This window comes from Bos javanicus, chromosome 23 (assembly GCF_032452875.1).
Source record: "Bos javanicus breed banteng chromosome 23, ARS-OSU_banteng_1.0, whole genome shotgun sequence".
Lineage (NCBI taxonomy): Eukaryota > Metazoa > Chordata > Mammalia > Artiodactyla > Bovidae > Bos > Bos javanicus.
Genome location: NC_083890.1, coordinates 41,170,700 through 41,195,448, shown reverse-complemented (window position 1 = coordinate 41,195,448; position 24,749 = coordinate 41,170,700). Strand labels below are relative to the sequence as shown.

At 48.5% G+C, this 24,749-nt stretch overlaps 1 protein-coding gene across 23 annotated transcripts in view; it reads right to left on the bottom strand.

The window, feature by feature from the left end:
* The window catches only part of ATXN1 (ataxin 1), a 421,040-nt gene that overhangs the window by 9,236 nt on the left and 387,055 nt on the right, over nucleotides 1–24,749 (bottom strand). For all 23 annotated transcript variants that reach the window (XM_061398786.1, XM_061398793.1, XM_061398792.1 and 20 more), the window contains one exon: nucleotides 13,418–15,500. In XM_061398786.1, coding sequence (XP_061254770.1) covers nucleotides 13,418–15,340 — 1,923 coding nt within the window. In that variant the 5' untranslated portion in view covers nucleotides 15,341–15,500. The remainder of the gene's footprint in view (nucleotides 1–13,417; nucleotides 15,501–24,749) is intronic.

Here is a 24,749-nt window from a genome sequence, read left to right as displayed (position 1 = left end):
GATTAATCCTGTTTTAGATGCACTTCTTGAATGATATATTTTATTTGCTCCATAGAAGACCTAAGTGTTTTTAGAAAAAACAACTAGAATGAATTTATATGAAAGCCTATGACTACAGTATGTGTGTGGGCATGGTGGTGGTTTAATCGCTAAGTTGTGACCGACTCTTGCGACCCCATGGACTGTAGCCTGCCCGGCTCCTCTGTCCATGGGATTCTCCAGGCAAGAATACTGGAGTGGGATGCCATTTCCTTCTCCAGTGTGTGGGCATGAGCCCATATAAATGTTCATATTATCTGGGGAAAATTTCATTGTTATGGACTATCTGAATAACGAAAAGAGAATTAAAAAAATTTTTGAGTTCCTACTATCTGTTAAACATTTAGGTACACACTTCACAAAAAGTATTTCGTTTGACACTCACATAAACTAGTGAGAAAAATGCTGTTGTTCCGATTTTACAACTAAGGATCTCTAAGTGTCAAAGAGATTGAATCAGTGACCTAATGTCATGACTATACCCTGATGGAGTTGGGATTTAATCCCAGTCTCTGTAGCCCCCAAACCCGTTTTCTTTTTTCTTATGTTATGATCTCTGCCCCTGTGAACAAAGATATTATAGTATCACCAGAAGAGATGAACTTAACATTTACACTACCCCCAAAGTGGTGAATGTTACTTGGAATAAATAGAATCCAATGACCCGAGGTTATGGATTTGTTCCATGAGACAAAAAATTGTGAAATAGCATCAGCCTTACATCTGCTATGTGAATCAAGTATCTCCCTATATACGAGGCTGATATTCAATTACAGAGCTATGTTCACATCATGCAGACGTATACAAACATACCTACGCGTTACAGTATCAGATGGGGATACCCACTGAGTTCCAATTGGGAGGACCAACCTGGAGCTAGCTCCATGAATCCTGTCCCAAACCGCTTAAAGCCATTATCATCATACACAGAGCAGAGGAACAAATCCTACTTCAAGTGGGGACTGTTGGCTGCATTTCCTAGGTGAGCCCTGCTCCTGGGTAGAGCTGTGCTGACAGTCAGCCCAACAACTACCAACCAAGGGGTTCTTGCTGTGTCAGCCATATTACACACATCCCTCGGAGCAGCCGGTGTTCACATTCTGAAAATAACTTCTGTGTACAAATCTACCTGAAGACTTTTACATGTTGCCAAGTGCGACAGACTCATTAAGAAGATGGCTTCAAAGCCTTTGTGACAAGTAATGTTACTGATGACTCCATAAGGAATGATACAGATGTACCTGCTCCCCCGTTACATACACCATATTTGGGGGCATTTTAAAAGCCCTTCATTGTTCTATCATCTCAAAACTCCAAAAGCAGGTCTTAGAATGAAATTCTGTGATGTGCCTGATAGCTTGAACAGCCTACCTAATAATGCATGAAAGAAAAGTGATGAGGAGAGAGGAGAATATTTGAGAGGTATGCTGAAAAGGGCAATGATAATGGGTTATTTTAACCTAGAGAGCTTTGGGGAAATCTCTGTCATTTCAAAAGCTTGCCTTTGGTCCCTTCCTCCTAAAAGCTTGCTTTGTCTTCTCCCCAGAGAGCTCTGCCATCCCAGGAAAAGATGCCACCCCTTCAGCTGGGTCCATACAAATTAGGAGCAAAAGATTCAGGTCATCTGATTGTGGTAAGCATGGCTTACCTGCATGGCTCAGGCCCCATGTTATCTTTCTCCTAGTTATTTATCCTCGCTAATATTTATCCTCATGAATATTCTTCCCTTCCTAATGCTGTAGCCTGAATTATCTAGGTAATGCACTTTTTTTGGGGGGGGCTGGATATATGTGAACTAAAGTAAGGTTTTGCCCTTCCTCAGGTGAAGGTTAAACTCTCATTTACACATATCTCAAATAAGCACACTGAAGTAGTCATAACAAAAGTATTTTCATTTTGCAACTAGGTTTCTCAGAAGGTCATAAACATTCTCAAAGGTTAACTAATTATTAACAATTAATGAAGAAATCATACTGACAGATTTTCCAGTGAGAATGTATATGGCTGGGTCTGCTGCTTGAAATTCCCTTACAGAGGAGCATTATCTGCCTCAAAACATGCTGTCAAGGCCAACAGGTACGACTGTGGATATGAAACAGACATGGTGGGATTCTGGGACATGATGTCGCTTTAAACCAGAAATGAGTCTGAATTCCTTGAACTTGAGGCCCGTGTGGGGCTCCCTCTGGTGCTGAGAAATATTATTAAGTGCTTCACATTCCAGGTTTTGCAGTTTGAATCAAGTTCAAAACGTAACACTGAGAGTGTGAGACTTACTGTTTAAGACCTAGTTCCTGCCTTCAGTGAGGAGCCAGAACACGCATACAAAACCAGTAATTTCACCAAGGCCTGTTTGGATACTGGCAACCATGTTACCTGGCGATGTCCACTTGGCTATATACTGGCAACTCTAACTGAACATGTCCCAAACAGACCCCTGATACGCCCCTCCTGGGTTCCTCCTGGCACCTCCAAGAGCCGCGTCCTCACACTTCCAGTGTTCAGGTCAACAGCCTGGGCATCGTACGTTCCTGGGCTCCTCCTCCCAGACCGCACGCATCCAAATCACAAGCAAGTCCAAGGGGTTCTCTCTTCCAAATACAGCTAGGATGAGCCTATTTCTCACTGCCTCCTCGGTCACAGTCCTGGCCAAGCCAGCTTCTCACTGGGAGAAAAAGCCCTGTGAACAAGCCTGGCATGGTCTGCATCCCACCCCTTCAATCCTGCACCGCAGTAATGCTGGTCTTCTCGTTGGTCTTTCACTTCAAAAGATGCTTGTGCCTCTGGGTCTGTGCATCCGCTATTCCCTCCACTTGAAAGCCTTTTTGCTCTGTGTCCTGTCGCCTCTTGTTCCCCTTCTCAGAGTGTCACCAAACACTCTGTTGAACTATTCTGCATCCTTCTTTTCCCCATCCTCTTTAGTCTGCTTTATTTTTTCCCACAGCACATGTTATCTTTTGATGTGTCATTTTCTTTACTTCCATATTTCTCCATTTCACCTCGGCCCATGAACTCCCAAGAGACGGTATGTTCTGGGTGGGGGGTGCTGTGCTGAGGTCCCACCTGGTTTGCTCACTGATTTATCCCCAGGGTGCAGGACACCTCCTGGCTTGTAATGGGTGCTCAGGACAAATCTGAAAGACTGGTTCTGTGTTTGCCCTCCATGAGTGAAAACACCGCAACGTACCACTGGCCAATAGCGGCCAGTGTTTAGATGCTACAGAGAGACTGCCTGGGCCTGCGACTGCCAGCCGGGACTCCGCGGGACACATGCTCCTGGCCCAGAGAGGAGCTGCACCTTCCCTGGGTCTCGCTCAGCTCTTCACAGGCGCCGTTCCAGGCCGAGCCACAGCTGCCTCACCCCACGGTCCCCTGTCAGACGCAGTGCTCACCCTGAGCTCACTGAGTCATACTTCAGTTACTTTCTCCCCAAGCGTGAGGTTCCTTTCTGTGCTTTCAGCTGCGCTAATAACCACGATTTCGTTTTATGACCTTGTCGAGGTTCAAATGGGCTCCGATTAAACCCCAACGAAAATATATTCATGAGGGCAGGACCATACAAGACCAAAACCTGTTATATAACTCCTGGCAGCTCGACACAGCCAGTTTCTCTTTTTTCATCACATAAATACATCCTTTTCCAAACACTTGAAGCAAACTGGAGGATGAAATGGGAGCATGAATAGCCTTTGTTCTGGTGTCAGCTTGAGGCCCCCTCTGCCTTTCATCCCTGGATGCCTTGCATCCAGCACCTCTCTTTTTCAGGGGTGGTCACCTTCCAGCCTCCTGTGCCCTTTCCCGCCCTCCTCCCGTGGCTCCAGACACACCCACTGCTCCCCACGGCTCCAAAGAGGAACCTGCCCCCACCTCTCCAGCCCCGCTAAACCAGCTCCTCTAAAACGATCGCCTCCAACTTCTATTCAAGATGAAGAAACCAAGACAGGGAGATGCCATCCTCACTTTGGGCTGATAATTATTTAGTGTCGCCTCCTGATCTGGCGACTGACCACCTTTTATGATCATTCTTAGCTCTTGTTTAAGTTCAGTAAAATACCTCTAGCTACTCAAAGACCGCCATATCTAAACTGTGCATGCATATACGCACATCTATGCTGTTTGGCTGTATTTTTCAACAGTAGATTGGTGCTCTGTCTAGACACACACATATGTACGTATCACCGAGAGCAGGATATAAAGAAAACAAAATGCCTGTTGTTTAAATTTGTCTCCCTTTTCCTTCATGAGAATCCCTGTTTTCACAAATGTGAAGGGCTTCTGTTTTACGAAGCATTTTTTTCTCGAGCCTATGGCAAATATACACATTTTGCCTGCATCCAGGAGTGAGGACATGACTCAGAAGTGGGTGTCGGTGAGGACCTCTCACTTTCGGTGACATGCTTACACTGGGAATCCCTAACTTTGTCTGCAAGTGAAGTTCTGGGTCCTGTTTCACCCATAGACAAAAGTCTGTCTGCTCTCCTCGAAGGCTAGTTTGCATGACCACATTCTCCATGTCAAAAAAAAAAAAAAAATTGAAAACACTGGAGCAAAGACGGAGGGGCTGACGGAGGCCCAATTTACTTCAATGTTGAAAAATCATTAATAAAAACAGTCACACCTCTTCAGTCGAGTGTAAGAGCGTCTGTGAGTGTTCTATTTAAAACACTTCATCACGTTCACGCTAAGCCTGACTCAGTCTTTGGTGGAAGCTGTTTCATTAAACCCACATCCCAGCACAGAGACGCCTCCAAACACAAGCCCCACATGATGGATGAGCTGAGTTCTTCTCGCAATGTCGCTTGGCTCCCAGAGACCCAGTTGGCAGGTGCCAGGGCAGCTCTGGGGCACACGGGTCTGTCCCACTTGCCTTCCCTCCCTACCAGGGTCTGAAAATGCGTGCCTTAAAGAACAAACGTGCACTATTCAGTGCTATAAGGAAACGAGCTTTCAAAACCACAGAACAACATGAAGGCACTGTAAATTTATGTTCCCGAGTGATAGAAGTCTGAAAGGCGACACACTGTAGGAGTCCAACTGCATGCCGTTCTAGAAAAGGGAGAATTACAGAGATGGAAACAGATCAGTGATTGCCAGGGTTGGGGGTGGGGTGGGGAGTACTCATAGGTAAAGCATGAAGGATCTTTTTAGGGTGGGGAAGCTATCTTCTAAGACGCTTGGAAGGCTGGATATGTGATATTACACATTTCTCAAAACCTACAGCATGTACAGCACAGAGTAAACCCTAATATAAAGTATGGACTTTAGTTAATAATAATGCATCAACATTAGCTCATCAATTACAAGTCACACATGTTCCATTAAAATGCAAGATTTTAATAACGGGAAACTCGAGGTGTCTGGGAACTTTGTACTTTCCGCTAAAACTACTTTCAACAATAAAGTCTACTTAAAAAAAAAAAAAAAAAGATATAAGCTACAATGGTCCCAGATAATCTGCTTCAATAACACATGTAAGATCCCCAAGCTGGGGGCACTTATATCACACACATGCTAAAGCAGAGCATTTTTCTTCTTTTGGGGGGAGTGGGAGGGAACACAGACAAACAAAAATGTGTTTGATATTGCTTCTCTGCTAGAGCCTTTCTGGCATTAGAGCTAGGAGGTTTATCACCAATCACTGGACCCAGGGCCGTAATGAGCTTTGCATCGAGGGCAGCCACTACCCATTTTCTGATTCATCAGGGTTCACATCCACCAAGCCCCATGTGTAAAATGTTTGGCAAGTCGGTCTGCCTTGGCTGCTTAGGGACTATACAGGCGTCTGTGCTGCCTGCAGGAGGGCTCTGGCTATTTTTAGGCACCAGCTAACCCATTAAATGCATAATGCAGACACTGGTGGCTCACAGAACACAGCGGTCAAATGAAAAAATAGTGAAATGGAAGAAAAGCCAACAGTAGATGTACAGTAAGCATGTCATTGTAACATGCTGTATGGGCGTGTGTGTGCATGCACACGCACGCACACACACACACGAGTTGGGAGAAGAGAATGACATGGAATATTAAGCAGCCACCAAGAAGGTAAAAGGAAGCAGGCAGCTCCTGACTCTGGGGGAGCGACAGACAGCCCTAATGAGAGACAGAGCCCAGCACTAACGGAAAAAAGGCAGCCTCATCACAGATAAATTGTACTGACAAAATGTTGTGTACTCTTCAGAAAAGTCAAGCCTGGGGAACATGAGACGGAGGGCTGCAGAGGCTGCTCAAAGATGGAATCCAGGGCTCCCCCAGTGGGGCTGTCCCAGGCCGGGGGTTCCTCAGTGGGCATGGTGCCCAGATCCTTTCTGCGAAGGAGAGGTGTGTGAGCCCGTTTCTGCATTGGTCACTGATGTGCAGGGCTCAACCATTAGATGACCCCTCCAGTCCAGCTCACACTCAGGAAAACCAGACAGTGTTGTGTGCACACAGGCCGTTGTGAGGTCATGGTACTTCTTCACAGAAACACGATGGCGAGGGATGCTCCTGGACCTCTCCTGGGAATATGCCGCAAGAACACAGGCAGAGTGAAATGGCAGAGACTCACCAGAAAAGTTCAGCCTTCCTTCCAGACTTTTCTAAACTGTCCCTCCTTCCAAAAGCTCTTGTAAGAGCATGAAGCCTTTTACTCATTCACTTTTCAGGACCTAACCTTTCTCTTCTTAGGGTCAAAGTCCCACCCAAGCAGAAGCAAGGAAGGGAAACTAACACTGCTGAGGACCTCCTATCCACTACTGACTGAACTGGTTCTTTTGAGCGAATTTCCTTTCTTCCCTGGTGGCTCAGCTGGTAAAGAATCCGCCTGCAATGCAGGAGACCCAGGTTCAATCCCTGGGTTGAGAAGATCCCCTGGAGAAGGAAATGGCAACCCACTCCAGTATGCTTGCCTGGAGAATTCCATGGACAGAGGAGCCTGGCGGGCTATTGCAAAGAGTAACACCACTGAGTGGCTAACACTCTGGCTTCACTTCACTTTCATTCTTACATCACTTTCATTCTTCACACTACAACACGAGCCGGATGGAAGGCACATGTGTCATTTGCACCATCAAGCATGTGTGCACTAGTCTGTTTGTGATTTGCACCAAGTCCCAAAGCTCCGGGGGTGGAGGACAGATTCAGCCTCGGGTCTTTTCGGCTCCAGGTCTTGCATTTTCTGACCTCTTAATCTGCTTCCCACCCAAGCAGACGATGCTCTGCCCTCCAGTTGAATCACACGGGCTCCCATGTGGATGTTATTATCATCTCAGGATCCCTTCTGGGCTCACCATAGACTCTGGAGACCATGGGTGGCTACCGAGAGGCTTCATGTGGTGCACACGGGCTGACAGACGGTGCCTGAGATCCTTCAATTCTCCTGGAGGAGAACCAGCCTGGGGTAACTGGGATGCAAGGATACTTTGCCTGGGCCAAGAAATACTGCTCTGGGAAGGACAAAACCACAGAGATGGGGATGGATATGCGAAAGCATTCTTCTGCTACACTGCCTCACAGGGAGCTTCAGATCCACCACCCTGGAGGTCTCTTTTCACAATAATAATTAGGAATTCGGCTCCTGAAAATAATCCCTCAGTGAAAATTCCCTTGTTTCTATAGAGGGTGGCTTTCCTTCTCCCTGGATCTACATGCTGATTATTAGCATAAAGTCAGGTAACTTTCCCTGTATATATCCCTCCCCCCACTCCTTTTTTTTGTTTAGTGGATGCTAGTAAATTTTACAAGGGCTGTTCTGCACGGCAGGAAAGCAAAGGAATACAAAAACAAAGAGGATGCTGAAGATATGATCTTGTATAAGGAATCATTTGCCCATTTTAGTGATGAGAAAAACCCTAGCTCAGAGAGAAGTGAGACCATTTTTGTTCTGCTATTGTCCAGACCCCAAGCTCGGGGCTTCTCCCACCAGCCACACCGCATCCACTGGGGACGTGGTAGGTCATGAAGTCAAGTGTCCCTGTGGTCCTGCCTCCATGCAGGATTTACGCCTGGGGTCACAAAGCCATCCGTCCTTTAGAAAACCACCCCCTTCCTCCCACAACTTCCCCAATCAAATCTGTGATTTGGCTAATTAAGTGAAAACGCTCTGCACATCTCTCAACCTTCCTAATGGGTGCAAGTGTTAAGAGATTTCTAATCAGTTGAAAAGACCGAGACTGGATCTCCAAGCCTGGGGAGAAAACCCCTCAGAGAGCCCCCTGAGGAGGAAGGGAAGCCCTCAGCCCTTAGAGTATAAATTAAATCCGGACCTTCCTTCTCCCTTGCCGCCCCTCTCCCCCTCTCGCTTTCTCTGATTCTCGGCTGACTCTGCCCCCGTCACTTGTGGCAAACACAGCTGGTGGAGTATTTTAGCTGGGATGATGTCAGCCTGTTTCTGATAGGCTTCTGGGTAAAGAGACACATCACTGGCGTGCCGGGCCCTGCACTTGTGTTTCTGCAGCTTGGAACCCCAGGCACCCTTTTGAGTCCTTCCCAGCAGGCGGCCGGGCCACACAGGGGCGGCCTCACAGGCCTGCAAACAGGCCCCGACAAACCCTCTACCTTCTAATTTGCACCTTGGCCGTCAGCAAAGAGACCGGTGGCCTGGCGACGGGAAGGAAATGAGACTTCACACTCGGAAGCCAATTTCTCGATCATTTAAGCATTCGCTCTGCGGAGGATCGGGCGGGAGGTGCATGCAGAGATGCTACCTCTCAGCACTGCCGGTCAATCTGGAACTTAGAGGTCTGTGAGGCTCTGGTCTATGGGGGCTCCTACGGCCTTGGAGATGAGCCTGCAGCTCAGAGCGCTTCTTTACTGAAAGCTGAAAAGAGGTGCTGGGCGGGAGATAGTTGCATTTCAAAATAACCCCTCTTCCTCTCCTTACCTCTGTTCACAGTAGTGCTTTAAGGATTAAAGGGATCATTAAAAAAAAAAAAAAACACATTTACTTTTCCTTCTTGTTTATTTCCCAGGCTTCACTTGGGTTCTGTTAAAAGACAACTTTGCTAGTAAATCAGCTCATTCTTTTTTCAGTGAGGATCCACCCACTCCTAATCCACGTAGGATGCGGAGAGGGAGCAGAAACTTAGACATGGGTAGGGAGTTCTACATAATGTTGCCCTTTTCCAAATATCCTGATTTTTGCAGTTTTTTTTTTTGCATCAGAACCCTGAGAAATTTTCTTGGGCCTCACCAAAGTTTACAGCGACATCTCACCATTAAAAAGAAAAGTCTTCAGGGCTAAAAGCCCCTGGCAACGCAGGCCCTCTGATATTGAGCAAGATCCCACATCCGGACATTCACAAGCAGTCCTGGAAAACGCTTTGGAAAATCAGACTCCCCCACCTCACTTGATCTTTTTAAAAATATTCTAAAAACAATTCAAACCATTAACTAGTTTATCTTTGACTGTCCCAAATACCAGCTACGCCATGACCATTTTTCAACTCATTTCAAACTGAAGGAGGTGCTGTCATATCCCATTCCCAGAGGCACTGAGGCTCTATAGCCTGGGAAGTTCCCCGCCTTGGGGCCAAACCTGACTTCAAGCAAGCTGGTCAGTTGTTGTATGGTTGTTTCCATACACATGGGCGGAATAAATGCATTCAAGTGATTTAAGAAGCTGGAAAAGAGTGGACTGAAGGAACTCATGGAAATTAAGAGCTGATCTCGGTTCTAGTTTTAACATGACTCAGCTTGGCTGCATCTGGCCCTTGGGGTTCCTATTTATCAGGAGTCCAGGAGATCACCTGGGACAACCTTGACCTTCCACCTTCCAGATTATATGAACCATGCTTTTTATTTTATCTGATGCTTTGACATCTTGGGGTCTTGCTGACACTGGAGGGACTGTTCCTCCCTCCGTTAGGTAATTCCTAGACACAGCTAACAGCTCCCCTACCGGGGATAATGTTCTTCACGTGTAAAGAAAACACCCACACCCCAGCTTCCTCCTCAGTGAATGGGACTTGCACTCTCTGGGCCACTATCAGACACCTAGGGACAGCTCCTGTACCCAGAGCCTGCTGAAATGATTCCAACTAGCCTACCTACCAGAGAAGGCAATGGCAAGCCACTCCAGTACTCTTGCCTGGAAAATCCCATGGATGGAGGAGCCTGGTAGGCTGCAGTCCATGGGGTCGCTACGAATCGGACAGGACTGAACGACTTCACTTTCACTTTTCACTTTCACACAATGGAAACCCACTCCAGTGTTCTTGCCTGGAGAATCCCAGGGACGGCAGAGCCTGGTGGGCTGCCACCTATGGGGTCGCACTGAGTCGGACACGACTGAAGCGACTTAGCAGCAGCAGCAGCAGCAGCAGCAGCCTACCTACGCTTGCTACCCTGCCTCACCCACTCCTTCCCACTGAAACAACAACAAAGGCTCTTGTCCATGTTTTCTCCTGGGTCCCAGTGCCTTGTAACAGACCCTGGGCTTCTTCTGCATGTCAGCCCATATGGCCGGGCATATCCCCTCTTCTTGGGATCTGAGTATAACACACCACCTTTTCAATGGCAGATGTATTCTCCTCTGTTGGCCTCACCATACCTAAATGATAACAAAACCTACATGTTAAAACATGGATGTTGGGACTTCCCTGGTGGTCCAGCGCCTAAGACTCCAAGCTCCTGATACAGGGGGCCTCGGGTCGACCCCGAGGTCAGGGAGCTAGATCCCACACACTGCAACTACGAGTTCACACACCACAACTAAAGATCAGATTCCAAGCGCTGCAACCAAGACCTGGCACAGCCAAATTAAAAAAATGAATAAATAACAACAACAACAAAACACTGATGTTGTAATGGGATATGGCAACTCTGGGCACCTAACACCCTCCCCTGAAGCAGCATTGTCTTTCCCTGACCAGAAAAAAAAAAGGGGGGTGGGGGTGGAAAATGGCTTTTCTTAATCAGGGTTAAATTGAAGAAAGTAGGGGAAATCACTAGACCATACAGGTATGACCTAAATCAAATCCCTTATGATTATACAGTGGAAGTGAGAAATAGATTTAAGGAACTAAATCTGATAGATAGAGTGCCTGATGAACTACGGAATGAGGTTCGTGAAATTGTACAGGAGACAGGGATAAAGACCATCCCCATGGAAAAGAAATGCAAAAAAGCAAAATGGCTGTCTGGGGAGGCCTTACAAATAGCTGTGAAAAGAAGAGAAGTGAAAAGCAAAGGAGAAAAGGAAAGATATAAGCCTCTGAATGCAGAGTTCCAAAGAATAGCAAGAAGAGATAAGAAAGCCTTCCTCAGCAATCAATGAAAAGAAATAGAGGAAACCAACAGAATGGGAAAGACTAGAGATCTCTTCAAGAAAATGAGAGATACCAAAGGAACATTTCATGCAAAGATGGGCTTGATAAAGGACAGAAATGGTATGGACCTAACATAAGCAGAAGATATTAAGAAGAGGTGGCAAGAATACACAGAAGAACTGTACAAAAAAGATCTTCACAACCAAGATAATCACGATGCTGTAACCACTGACCTAGAGCCAGACACCCTGGAATGTGAAGTCAAGTGGGCCTTTGAAGGCATCACTACGAACAGAGCTAGTGGAGGTGATGGAAGTCCACTTGAGCTCTTTCAAATCCTGAAAGATGATGCTGTGAAATATGCTGCACTCAATATGCCAGCAAATTTGGAAAACTCAGCAGTGACCACAGGACTGGAAAAGGTCCGTTTTCATTCCAATCCCAAAGAAAGGCAATGCCAAAGAATGCTCAAACTACCACACAATTGCACTCATCTCACACGCTAGTAAAGTAATGCTCAAAATTCTCCAAGCCAGGCTTCAGCAATAAGTGAACCGTGAACTTCCTGATGTTCAAGCTGGTTTTAAAAAAGGCAGAGGAACCAGAGATCAAATTGCCAACATCCGCTGGATCATGGAAAAAGCAAGAGAGTTCCAGAAAAACATCTATCTCTTCTTTATTGACTATGCCAAAGCCTTTGACTGTGTGGATCACAATAAACTGTGGAAAATTCTAAAAGAGATGGGAATACCAGACCACCTGATCTGCCTTTTGAGAAATCTATATGCAGGTCAGGAAGCAACAGTTAGAACTGGACATGGAACAACAGACTGGTTCCAAATAGGAAAAGGAGTACGTAAAGGCTGTATATTGTCACCCTGCTTATTTAACTTCTATGCAGAGTACATCATGAGAAATGCTGGACTGGAAGAAACACAAGCTGGAATCAAGATTGCTGGGAGAAATATCAATAACCTCAGATATGCAGATGACACCACCCTTATGGCAGAAAGTGAAGAGGAACTCAAAAGCCTCTTGATGAAAGTGAAAGTGGAGAGTGAAAAAGTTGGCTTAAAGCTCAACATTCAGAAAACTAAGATCATGGCATCCGGTCCCATCACTTCATGGGAAATAGATGGGGAAACAGTGGAAACAGTGGCAGACTTTATTTTTTTGGGCTCCAAAATCACTGCAGATGGTGACTGCAGCCATGAAATTAAAAGACGCTTACTCCTTGGAAGGAAAGTTATGACCAACCTAGATAGCATATTCAAAAGCAGAGACATTACTTTGCCAACAAAGGTTCGTCTAGTCAAGGCTATGGTTTTTCCTGTGGTCACATGTGGATGTGAGAGTTGGACTGTGAAGAAGGCTGAGGGCCGAAGAATTGATGCTTTTGAACTGTGGTGTTGGAGAAGACTCTTGAGAGTCCCTTGGACTGCAAGGAGATCCAACCAGTCCATTCTGAAGGAGATCAGCCCTGGGATTTCTTTGGAAGGAATGATGCTAAAGCTGAAACTCCAGTACTTTGGCCACCTCATGCGAAGAGTTGACTCATTGGAAAAGACTCTGATGCTGGGAGGGATTGGGGGCAGGAGGAGAAGGGGACGACAGAGGATGAGACGGCTGGATGGCATCACTGACTCGATGGACGTGAGTCTGAGTGAACTCCAGGAGTTGGTAATCAACAGGGAGGCCTGGCGTGCTGCAATTCATGGGGTCGCAAAGAGTCGGACATGACTGAGCGACTGAACTGAACTGAACTGAATCAGGGTTACTCATGTAAACCAAAGAACATCATCAGCAAAATAACCCGAGTGGTGATTTTCTTAACTGTCCCAAGCATGGTACCTGACCAGCCCCCATTGGAGAAGCAGAGAAATTAATTCATAACAAATATTGGATGCTTCGGGGTGCATTAGGGCTTAATTCTCTTAGAGAACGGTGGTTGGGGGAACGTGAGAAGTCTAACCTTTAGGTACAAAGTGAAAGTGAAAGAAAACCCTCAATCACCCCCACAGCCGCAGAAAGGCAGACAGGTCTGCTGCTTGGAAGAAAGTCACGGTGGCCAGGAGGTAAGGGAAGCGGCATGGCGCGGTGTCCCCCCTACCTGCGTGATGCGGAGGCAACATTACCTGCGCTCGGTGATCCCCGACGGCAAACTGGATCACGGCGACGCCGGGGCTGTGGCTGTCTGCGATCCTCTCCACCGTGCTGGAGTCGATCTTCAGGTCAGTGCTGATCTCCGCGCTCTGGATGAAGTCCTCCGTCTTCAGGTCCTCCACTTTCTTCAGCTCCCCGTTGGCCAACTGGATGATGGAGCCTTTCATGAAGTAGGGCGGCAGCGTAGGGGGCGCGGCGGCAGCGGGGGAGGCCACGGACTGCGCCACGGGCAAGTGGATCTGGGCCTGCACCATGGCCGGGTAGGCGGCCTGGGTGACCAGGGCCTCGGGGCCGAAGTTCTCGCTCTTGGGCAGGGCGGTGGTGACGAACGTGTGAGGCACTGCAGCAAACTGGGGCGACGATGTGACGATGGCCGAGGTGGCGCCCGACCCCTCCAGGTCAGCGCTGCCCACGGGGATGAGCAGGGGCTGGGTGCCCGGGATGACCAGGTGCGGGGGCAGGCCGCCGGCGTAGGTGATCGCTTGCTGCTGGCCGCTCAGGTAGCCGATGACCGGCGGCTGCGTGCCCGCGTAGAAGGCCGTGGCCGGCAGCCCGACGGGGAGGGCCTCAGAGGCGCTGTGTGTGGTCTGGATGACCGTGTGCGGGGACAGCGTGGCGACGGCCTTCACACCTTCGGGGCCCAGCACCTGCTGCGGGGACAGTGCATAGGAGCGGTGCCCGGGCTTCCCCAAGTGCAGGCCACTCTTGTCGTTGAGGGCGGATGGCGAGTTCTCCCGGTGGGTGACCTGCTGCCCCTCGAGGTCGGCGGCGGGGGTGCTGCTGTTGGGCAGGACCATCACGGAGGCCCGCACCCCCGACGCGTCGCGGACGCTGTAGTCAGCGGGGCCGGGGTGGACCACCACGTGCCTGGACTCGTACGGGTGGGGCACCGCCTTGCTGGCCGCCTTCACCAAGCCCAGGTCGGCCGCGGGGGGCGCCCCGTACCGGCGGCCCTTCTCCACCTCCCCGTTCAGCATCTCCTTGGCCTGCATGGCCTGCTGCAGCCGGCTGCTCTCGGCCTTCTTGGTGGCCTCACGGGTGACAAAGTGGCTGCCGGAGTCGGTGTACTGCACGACCACCTGCGGGGAGGGCCCCAGGGTGAGCGTGTGTGGGATCATGGTCGGGTGCGTGTGCAGGTGGACGGGGAGGGTCGGCGGCGAGGCCGGGCGTGCGGCGTTCTGCGGCGAGCTGGAGATGCGCACGTACTGGCTCTGCTGGGGGTGCGGTGGGGACCCCGGGGGGAGGAGCCCTGCTGTCCGGCCTAGGTGCTGCGGCGGTGGCGGCGGTGGCGGTGGCTCAGCCTTGTGTCCGGAGGCTCGGCTCAGCCCGCCCATGTCGGCCAGCAGGCTGCTATAGGCCTCCAGCTGGGAGCGCTGGGCGGGCGTGGCGGCGCCCACCGCCGAGGCCACCGCGCTGGTGACCGGGCTGGCCGTGGGCGAGATCAGCTGGGAAGGGATGAAGCCGGCGTAGGGCCCACTGTACTGGGAAGACCCGATGAACTGTAACGTGTGCGGCAGGTGGGCGTACTGCACCGGGGATACTGGGGCCCCGGACGGAGGGGGCGGCGGGTACGCCGCGGGCATCGTCGTGGTGGACGTCACCGCCGGGACGGACCGGGGCGCGCTGGGCGGGGAGTAGTCCAGCCCCGTGGACAGCGCTTTGTGTAAACCTATTCCCTGCTGTAAACCGAGCTCCGCTGCGAGCTCCGCCGGGGGCCCCGCTGGCCCCAGCCGCCCGCCCACGTGGCCCCGGGCGCCGGGGAGCCATGCCGCGTTCTCCGCGCGGTGGTTGTCGCTGGGCACCGCCTTGTCCTCCGAGGACGGCCGGCTGGTGGCGGGGATCTCGCGCTTCTTGGGAGGCAGGCATTCGTTGCTGCGCTCTTGGTTGGATTTCATTTTTCGCCGTCCCCCCTCCACGGTGACCGTCTCACTGTCGGACTGGCTCTGGTTTTAGTCTGATAAACGGAAAGTCACATTTGATTTCTGTAGGGGATCCAGGCTCTTCATGAGGAATCATCTCCCCGTGGGTGCGATCCTCCAGCAGCTACTCTGGAATCTGGGAAAAGGCAGAGGGTCGGGACCAAGGGGGAGAAAGGGGTGGGGGAACAGGGCGTCAGAACATCAACACCGGAAAAGAACCCCCTCCCGCGAGATTCATGTGAATCCCCCAAAATCCTGCCGCCAGCCCCACTATTAGAGCAGGTAAAACGCTGGCCGTGCTGGGTAGGACATCAGGAAGATCATTAAGCCACGGAGCAAGTCAAACCTTTTTTATGGATTTAGTCAGTCTTCTAAGATCTCTCTCTCAATACCCTCTTCTCCTACCCCCACCCTTTCCTTTTTGGAGGGCAAACAATGCATTTCTTAGTTTCCCTCCCAGAAATGGCCCTCCCACTCTTCAGCTCTAGCTTTACCCAGTCTCTGGAGGATCAAATGAAGCCTACAAGGAGGACGGCACCAGTGACGATCAGCGGTCCTCAGCCAAGCACTGCGAGGACCAGGTTAGGAACGGAAGTCCCCAGTGGATTTCATAGGTTATCTGAGTCCTCCTCTGCCATAGTGAAAGTGGAAGTGGCTCAGTCATGACTCTTTGCGACTCCATGGAATTCTCGGTTTGACTTGCTCCATGCCTTAATTCTCCAGACCAGAATACTGGAGTGGGTATCCTTTCCCTTCACCAGGGTATCTTCCCAACCCAGGAATTGAACCCGGGTCTCCTGCATTGCAGGCAGATTCTTTACCAGCTGAGCTATCAGGGAAGCTCTGCCATAGGCGCTACTCAAAGATTCTAGTGATTCTGGGTCCATACTGGATTTACAACAATTCTCTCTTGCCTAACACACACACACAGACATAAACACACACACTACATACAGGCCAACTGAGCAGAGGCAGCCCCAAATAATTATGTTCTCTACACATTTCCAAACAGCTCCCAGTACAGCTACTCATATGGTAACAGCCAAAAGCAATCTATGAGACAGTTAAAACAGGAACATGGTTTGGTTTTTAAAAATGCAATATTCAGGCATTGAGGGTGTCCTTCATGAGGGCAACATGCTTGCTTCGTCTCTGCCTCATACTTCCTATCCAAGCTCTTTGAATTCTCTCTCCATCCTCTCCACCCTCTGCTTGGAAAGGGCCAGTCCACCATGAACCCTAGAGATGCAGCCTCTGCCAGACCAATCAGGGCTGTGTGTTTCAGCCTGGACATACAAGTAGCGAGCCAGTTTTAATCTGAGATAGGACACCTATCTCAGTCTTTCAGGAACCACTGAACTCTGTTTCCAGGACTGTGTAGGCAGACAGATGTCCACCTGGCAAGAGGCAGATCATCAGTGGAACCAACAGGAACTAGGCTAACAGGAGGCAGATGTGAGGGTTGCCTACAGGCTGTGAGCAGTCTTGTTCTGTGATCCTGGACAGTTGCTGAATCTGGGAATTCCAGGACCTGGGTTTTAGCATTTTCCTACCCAGACCCACTTTCTATAGTATGATGTTAAAATAGACACAATAAGGCAGCAGTTTTCAGCATTACCCTCCCAACCTCCGGCTTTATTAAGCCGCAGGTATATATATAGCCTTCTCTTAGGAAGTTCATGGCATGTAATTTACACCTAATATTATACAAATCTACTGAGATGACAGTGCTGTTTTCAAAACGACAGAATAAAATTAAACTACCAAAACTGAAAACAGTTGACGCTTTTGACTGCTTAAAAAGTGCTGATACTGATCTTTTATCTCTAGGTTTCAAGTTACTCTAAGAAAGAGAACTGCATAAACTGGCATTCCCACTGGGACTAGCAAAGGAAAGTAATTTAGGGGATGGACTGAACGTGAACTGCTCCATGCGCCCCCTGCTGGCCCCACAGTAACACTGCTCCAATAAAACCCCACAGGATTTCATTAGGGATGTTCATGTAAGAGTAGTGTGTCAGAATCCAGAATGGGAGTATTTGCATATAGTAGGCCCAGCCAGTAAGGGAATAGGTTAATTAGCCCAAGGCAGCTCTAGGGAAGGAAAAAATAGCAGCATAAAAGTCCTTTCAAAGCCAAGCAAAATGTCAAACACGTTTGCAGAGAGGTCCATTAGCAATGCAAATGTGAAATTGCTGCACGATGGAATGCACCATACACAAAGCTAGAAAACTCCTCTGAAGGTACTTTTTAAAACAGAACTCAGCTTTAGAGAATTTGAAAAAACAATGCCGACTTGGTTCTTAGCAGTGCCCTGGTTTATTTACAGTTTTTTTTGTTTGTTTTGAGAGACACTGGGTGGCTTTGTTGGTCTTAAAGATCTCATTATAGATTCCATGGCTGCTTTTTCTGCTAATGGACCACTAAAACACATCGGCCTTAACACACAACTTCAAATGCACTCTTCTGAAAAGTGGTCCATTGATAAACATCTTTTCCAGATAATACTGACAATAAGTCAAGGATACAAAGATTAACTGGAGCAACCCTGGGGCCAGACGGATACAAATTTCAACTCCCCCTCCTACATTTAGAAGGACCATATTTCCTATTTACCAATGCAGCTACCGACTTGGGTTGCTGTAATTCTGGGGCACCTGTCCCTGTTCTGCGCTTCAATGGCTCTCCGTGCTGTCTGTATCTCTCAGCAGGGGAAGTCATTGTGAGAGTAGGGACTGTGTCTAGCTATATTTTCAGTGAACCACAAGAGGGCACCACAGGATGCCGCCATGTCCCTGGTACACTGGATGATGGTTCACGGGATGAAAAAAAACGGAGAGGTAAAATCTATGAAGGTAGAAAGTGCAGGAGGGAAAAGGGAGAGAGAAAGAGACTAGGAAGAAGAGAATAAGAAAGGAGAGTGGATGTCTGCTTTTAGGGTTTCTTTCTAGCTGCAGACAAATGGCCTTCATGTCCCTAATTGCCTTTTCAGTGCTGAAACACACCAATGGTTCGTTCACCTGAGTCCCCCAGTGGAGGCGTGTGCCTCCGGATGCACCTGCCGCAACAGAAACATGGGGCTGAGCACGATTATATAACTGCAAAGGTACCAAAGAGCCACACATGCAGATCATGTTTAAACATTATTATTAGGAAAGGGGAAGTGGACAGGGGTCAATAGATGGATCAAGGCAAATTTACATAGGGTTTACTACGTATGATTTGCCTGTTAATCACTGTTCTGAATAGAGTCATCTTAAGCATCTTCACATCTACATTTGTATCTCTCTCTCCATCAGTATCTTAAAATTTAGCTCAGTGGCATAGGGCCTTACTATTCCAAGTGTGGTCCTCAGACCAGCTCCCCCAGCAGCTTTAGAAATGCAGAGACTCAGGTCCTATCCAAATCTCCTGATTCAGAGTGCATTTTAACAAAATCCCCAGATGATTCATATGCACAGCAAGGTGTGAGAACCTCAGCCTGTACACCTAAGCTCCTAAGTAAACACCTCAGCCTCTTCCTAATGGAGTAGGTGCTGGGAAACCAAACTAGGCGCTGTGAGCAAACAGAACTGATGGCGCCTTGGAGACCAGCAGCTAATATTTAGGGTTATTCCCCTGGTGGCTCAGACAGTGAAGAATCCGCCTGCAATGCAGGAGACCTGGGTTCAATCCCTGAGTTGGAAAGATCCCCTGGAGAAGGGAATGGCAACCCACTCCAGTATTCTTGCAGGGGAAATCCCATGGACAGAGGAGCTTGGCGGGCTATAGTCCACGGGGTTGCAAAAGAGTCGGAAACGACTCATTGACTAAGCACGTACAGGAATATTTAGGGAGAACTCAGCTGTTTCCTTTGGGGTCACCTAAACCTGATACAGTTCTAAATAACAGATGCTCCTTTTCTTCTGGTTCTTTCTGTCTTTGAAAACTCTAAGGAAACACACTTTAAAAAGACTATTATTGTAAATTATACATATGATTCAGTCATCTCTGGGAGGAAAAGCAAACTTTAATAAAGGAAGACACTTCTATCTTTGCTATCATTCAAAAATCCCTGGAACCCCCTACCCATTACCATGGATTCAGCTTGTTCCAGAAGTGACAGGAAAATGAGATGGTCCCTACTGATTCCAAGTCCCATAAATACAAACTAACTGCTCTGAATGGAAAACACGCCTAGAATCTGATACATACAGTCCTAAACATGCATTCCAAGGTCAGGGCGATACACTGGGTTGCTCTGCCCAGCACCCACCATCCTGTGAGTTTCTCAGTTTGAGTGAAACCCATGACTGGCATATAATGTCCATGCACAACAGATACACAGTTTTCGTTTTAAAGAGGAGGAAATAGAGCCTGGTGAGCTTGTGTCAGCTCTGGAAAAACCATGCGACCATTTAAAAGACAGAACACCTGGACCCGATGGGAGGGGTCAGTAGGACTTGGCAAGGATTCCTGAAGTCCTGGCATACAAATCTCTTGTTTTACTGAATTATTAAACAGGTTGATCTGTGTAGTGCAAAGGCAGAACGCACTTTGTTTAGGTTAAATGTTAAAAGTAGGCCCAACTCTGACATGTTTGAAATTTCCAAAATGGAGAAAGGTATGCTAGGTGATAGCATAATTAGATATCTTCATGGCTGACTGAATAAGCATACCTCAAAGGAGGTGTATCACATAGTCATTCATCAGACACTTAGTTTCTGTATCGTGGACCTTAACTGTTCAATGTCAGTGTGGGGCAAATGCTACGCTATGCTTTGCTAAGTCACTTCAGTCGTGTCCAACTCTGTGCGACCCCATGGACGGCAGCCCACCAGGCTTCCCCGTCCCTGGGATTCTCCGGGCAAGAACACTGGAGTGGGTTGCCATTTCCTCCTCCAATGCATGAAAGTGAAAAGTGAAAGTGAAGTCGCTCAGTCGTGTCTGACTCTTAGTGACCCCATGGACTGCAGCCCACCAGGCTCCTCCGTTCATGGGATTTTCCAGGCAAGAGTACTGGAGTGGGGTGCCATTGCCTTCTGGTACGCAAGAACTCTATTTTCAGTTCTATTCTGTTCAACATCTTATTAAGTGGTTTGGTTATCATATTTAGAGGCAACAGAAGGCTGGAAGGGGTGCTTACTATATTATACTGAATACTGGAGTGGATAGCCTATTCCTTCTCCAGCAGATCTTCCTGACCCAAGAATTGAACCAGGGTCTCCTGCATTGCAGGTGGATTCTTTCTCAACTGAGCTATCGGAAAGCTGGCTTAATATATTACCTGCAATTAATATTCAAATATATCCTAAGAAGCTGGAAGTGATGGCACAAAGCCAGAAATACTAAAATGAACAAGAATAAATAAATGTCCTACCCTTGGTTTCAATAGCTCAATTAATAGCAGGGTTAGAGAGATCTGGTTGAAGAATAGTTCATTTCAAACAGCCCAGGAATTTTCTGTTTGACTATCTATTCAATATGAACCAACAGTTGGGTTTGGTGCCTAAAAGTTGGTATAGCTTCATTTAAAAAGCACAGTATTCTCAGTAACAGGATAAATACTGCAATAGCATACAGCATTGGTAAGGTCACAAAGTCCTGAGGCAAGGGGATACTGGCGGGCATGCCCAGGATGGAGTGATGGGGTTAGCAGGAGGTCTGGACCCAAGACAGGTAAGTAACAGCAGCAGAAACTGAAGATGTATGGCCTGGGGAAGGACAGAAAAAGCCAGAGCAGAGATGTGATGCTCAGCTCTACGAAGGACCATCAGTGAAAGACAGCAGAACAGAACTGAGCTCCAAATTACATTGATATACACTTTGCCCTTGAACAATGCGAGTTTGAATTGCACAGGTCCATTTATATGGGGATTTTTTTTCAATAAAGACCTGCTGTGTGCTGTGCTCAGTCACTTCAGTCCTGTCTGACTCTTTGCGACCCCATGGACTGTAGCCCGCCAGTCTCCTCTGTCCCTGGGATTCTCCAGGCAAGAATACTGGAGAGGGTTGCCACGTCTCCTGTATCACAGCACGACATAATCTGTGGTTGGCTGAATTCCAGAGTGCAGAACCACTTCTATGGAGGGCTGACCATGGGACTTGAGCATCGGGGGCTCCTGGAACCAAACCCCGAAGGTACTGATGGACGACTGTATACAGTAGAAATTAGAAACTAATCAGAACTGGTCAAATGGGCTGGGCTGCCTCATGAGGTAGGGAAAACCCGTGTCATCTTAAGCATTGAGGCAGAGTTTAGAGACACTTGCGGATGGTCCCATGTGGAAAAGAGAATGCAAAGGGATCAGAGGGGAAGATGATGTCAAGGGCACTGCGGCATCCCTCCTAGCTCTGATCATGGGCTGCAGTGGGTGTGGCATTCCAGGGTAGAGGCTGAATTGAATAAGGAGGTGAGCCCGATCTTCAGACTTCCCAGGCAAGGGAGCCAGGGACCCTCAGCCTCACCCAGCACCAAGCTCAGCACTCCCACCTAGTGGTGATCCAGGGCACAGCAGTGCTGAAACCCCCCAGAGGGCAAGTCGTACAGATCAGGCATGGAGAACCATGAATACCATCTTGCGGTTAACAAGCTCGCTCTCTCCCTCTGCTGCTGCTGCTAAGTCGCTTCAGTCGTGTCCGACTCTGTGCGATCCCATAGACGGAAGCCCACCAGGCTCCCCCGTCCCTGGGATTCTCCAGGCAAGAACTCTGGCGTGGGTTGCCATTTCCTTCTCCAATGCATGAAAGTGAAAAGTGAAAGGGAAGTCGCTCAGTCGTGTCCAACTCTTAGCGACCCCATGGACTACAGCCTACCAGGCTCCCCCATCCATGGGATTTTCCAGGCAAGAGTACTGGAGTGGGTCTCTCCCTCTAGGGTCACCAAAAGCAAGTTTGGTACCAGAGTCTGTATCAGGATGCAGGACCCTTCAGTCAGAGCAGTGATGTATGCCACACAGGGCCGGGGAGGCCCTGGTCTGCCATTACCATCCACACTGGGATTTCAGGGGAATGAGGATTGGCAGGAGAAAACTGTCCCCTTCTTTCTATTAGAACCAAAAATAATAGTTTTGGGGTGGCCTGTTTATCTATAGGGGCTTCTCTGGTGGCTCAGATGGTAAAGAATCTGCCTGCAATGCAGGAGACCCAGATTTGATTCCTGGGTCAGGAAGATCCCCTGGAGGAAATAATAGCAACCCTCTCTAGGATTCTTGCGTGGAGAATCCCATGGACAGAGTCTGGAGGGCTAGACTCTGTGGGGACTTGGGGGCAATGAATACAATCACTCAGTGTCATATGTTAATTCAAAAATTTAAGTCTACCCACAAGAACACAGCTGCATTTGGGGGCTCCCTGGGCTCAGGGAAGCTCTGAGGGCAATAAATGGACTCAGAGTCTTTGTTCTGATTAAAATCCACCTCCATGATGGAGATGTGGAGGGGACTGCTCCAGACGCACGGCTGCTCTGCTGTCCTCCTTCCCCTGAACTCTTCTGCTTGGCATGGAGCTAACCCCCATCTCCCTCCTCCCTACGTCAGGCTCCAGCATCTGCTTCTACTGTCTGCATCACAGAGCAACAGGATTCATCAGGCCCAGGAGAAGCTTTCCTCGGCTCCTGGCTTCTGCCCTACCCGTATCGCATCCACGTGATAACAGTGTGACACTGGGATGGTTTCTAGCGGGTCCTGCCACCTCTGGAAAACAGCGAGGTCTGTCCCATGGGTGGGGCCCACAGTATGGGGATATGGTCCACGTCTCTGTCTGCAGGAGGCCAGGCCGAGAGAGGAGGGCCCAGGCCCACAGCTGGGCTGGCCTGTCCCTGGCTCACATGGGATGTCGCTGCAGCATCTGGGCAGCCAGTGTCCCCTGGCAGCCTGCCCGTACTGGAATTCCTGGAAAGGCTGAAGATGGAAAAATAATCACTTGGAGGGATCACCATGTGGATTGAAAGCGGTCCCAAGTGAGCTGTCCAAAAGACGTTTTTAAGAAAAGCTGGAAATGCCTTTCTGTCAAGACCTTCCCTGGTTCCATACGTGAGCAAATACCTTTCTGCTCTCACGTGTCCTGTGTGGCACGTAAGCTACCCCGGGAGTGACACCCAAATCTCCATTTACCCACCGAAGGCTGCAAACAGTTCCCTGGGTGCTTTCCACAACCCCGCAGCAGTTTTCACCCCGCTCCAGGGTGAACTGCTTTAAGGACAGAGGGACTGTGGCGACAAGGTGCAAAGAACCGGCCATAGTAACACGGTGAGAACTGGGGTTAGAAGACAAGTTATTTTTGACTCTCAACTGAATGTGCTTATTAGCACGGCAGTGAAAAATCTCACTATGGAAGTCATTCTGCACTCACTTCCACTGGCATCTTTGGAGTATCAGGATAAAATATTATTACTGATAGGAAGGTAACATGCATAGTCTTACTAGTACTAATAAGGAGGAGAACACAGAGAGTAGTAGGAAGAATAGCCTACTCCTGGGGTGGAGGTGAAGGACAAGGTCAAAGCCTGGCTTCATCCATGAGTAACAAATGCTGGCGACAGTGCAGGGAAAAGGAAACCCTCGTGCAGTGTGGTGGGAATGTAAATTGGTGCAGCCATCACGACAAACCCCTAGAGAAGGAAACAGCAACCCGCTCCAGTGTTCTTGCCGGGAAATCCCATAGACAGAGGAGCCTGGCAGGCTAGAGTCCACGGTTGCAAAGAGTCAGACACGACGGAGAGGCTGAGCACTCACACGAATTATAACGAACAGTATGGAGGTTCCTCAACGAACTAAAAATAGAACTACCATATGATCCAGCCGTCGCACTCCTGGGCATATATTGCGGGCAATATATGCAAAAGCAAAAACACTAACTTGGAAAGATACACGCACCCTAATATTCACACCAGTACTATTTACAATCACTAAGATGTGGACGCAACCTAAGTATCCATTAACAGATGAATGGATAAAGAAGATGTGGTTGTGGAATATTACTCAGCCATGAAAAAGAATGAAATTTTGCCATCGGCAGCAACATGGATGAACTTGGAGGGCATTATGCTACGAGAACTAAGTCGGGGAAGATAAATTCAGAGTGATACTTATTATATGTGGAATCTAAAAAATACAACCAACTGATAAATACCACATAAAAGAAGCAGACTCACAGGGAGAACAAACTGGTGGTTAGTGGTGGGAAGGAAGGAAGGGCAACATAGGGGTGGTGGGAGGGGAGGTACAGCTGGTGGGTATAAAGACAGGCTCAAGGATTTACTGTACAACATGGGGAATATAGCCAGTATAATAACTAAATGGAAAGTAACTGTTAAAAATTTTATTAAAAAAAAATTTTTTTTTTAAAAAGACCCTCAAATTGAAAAAAATAATGACAAAAACACCCTGGATTCACGCCTACTGCC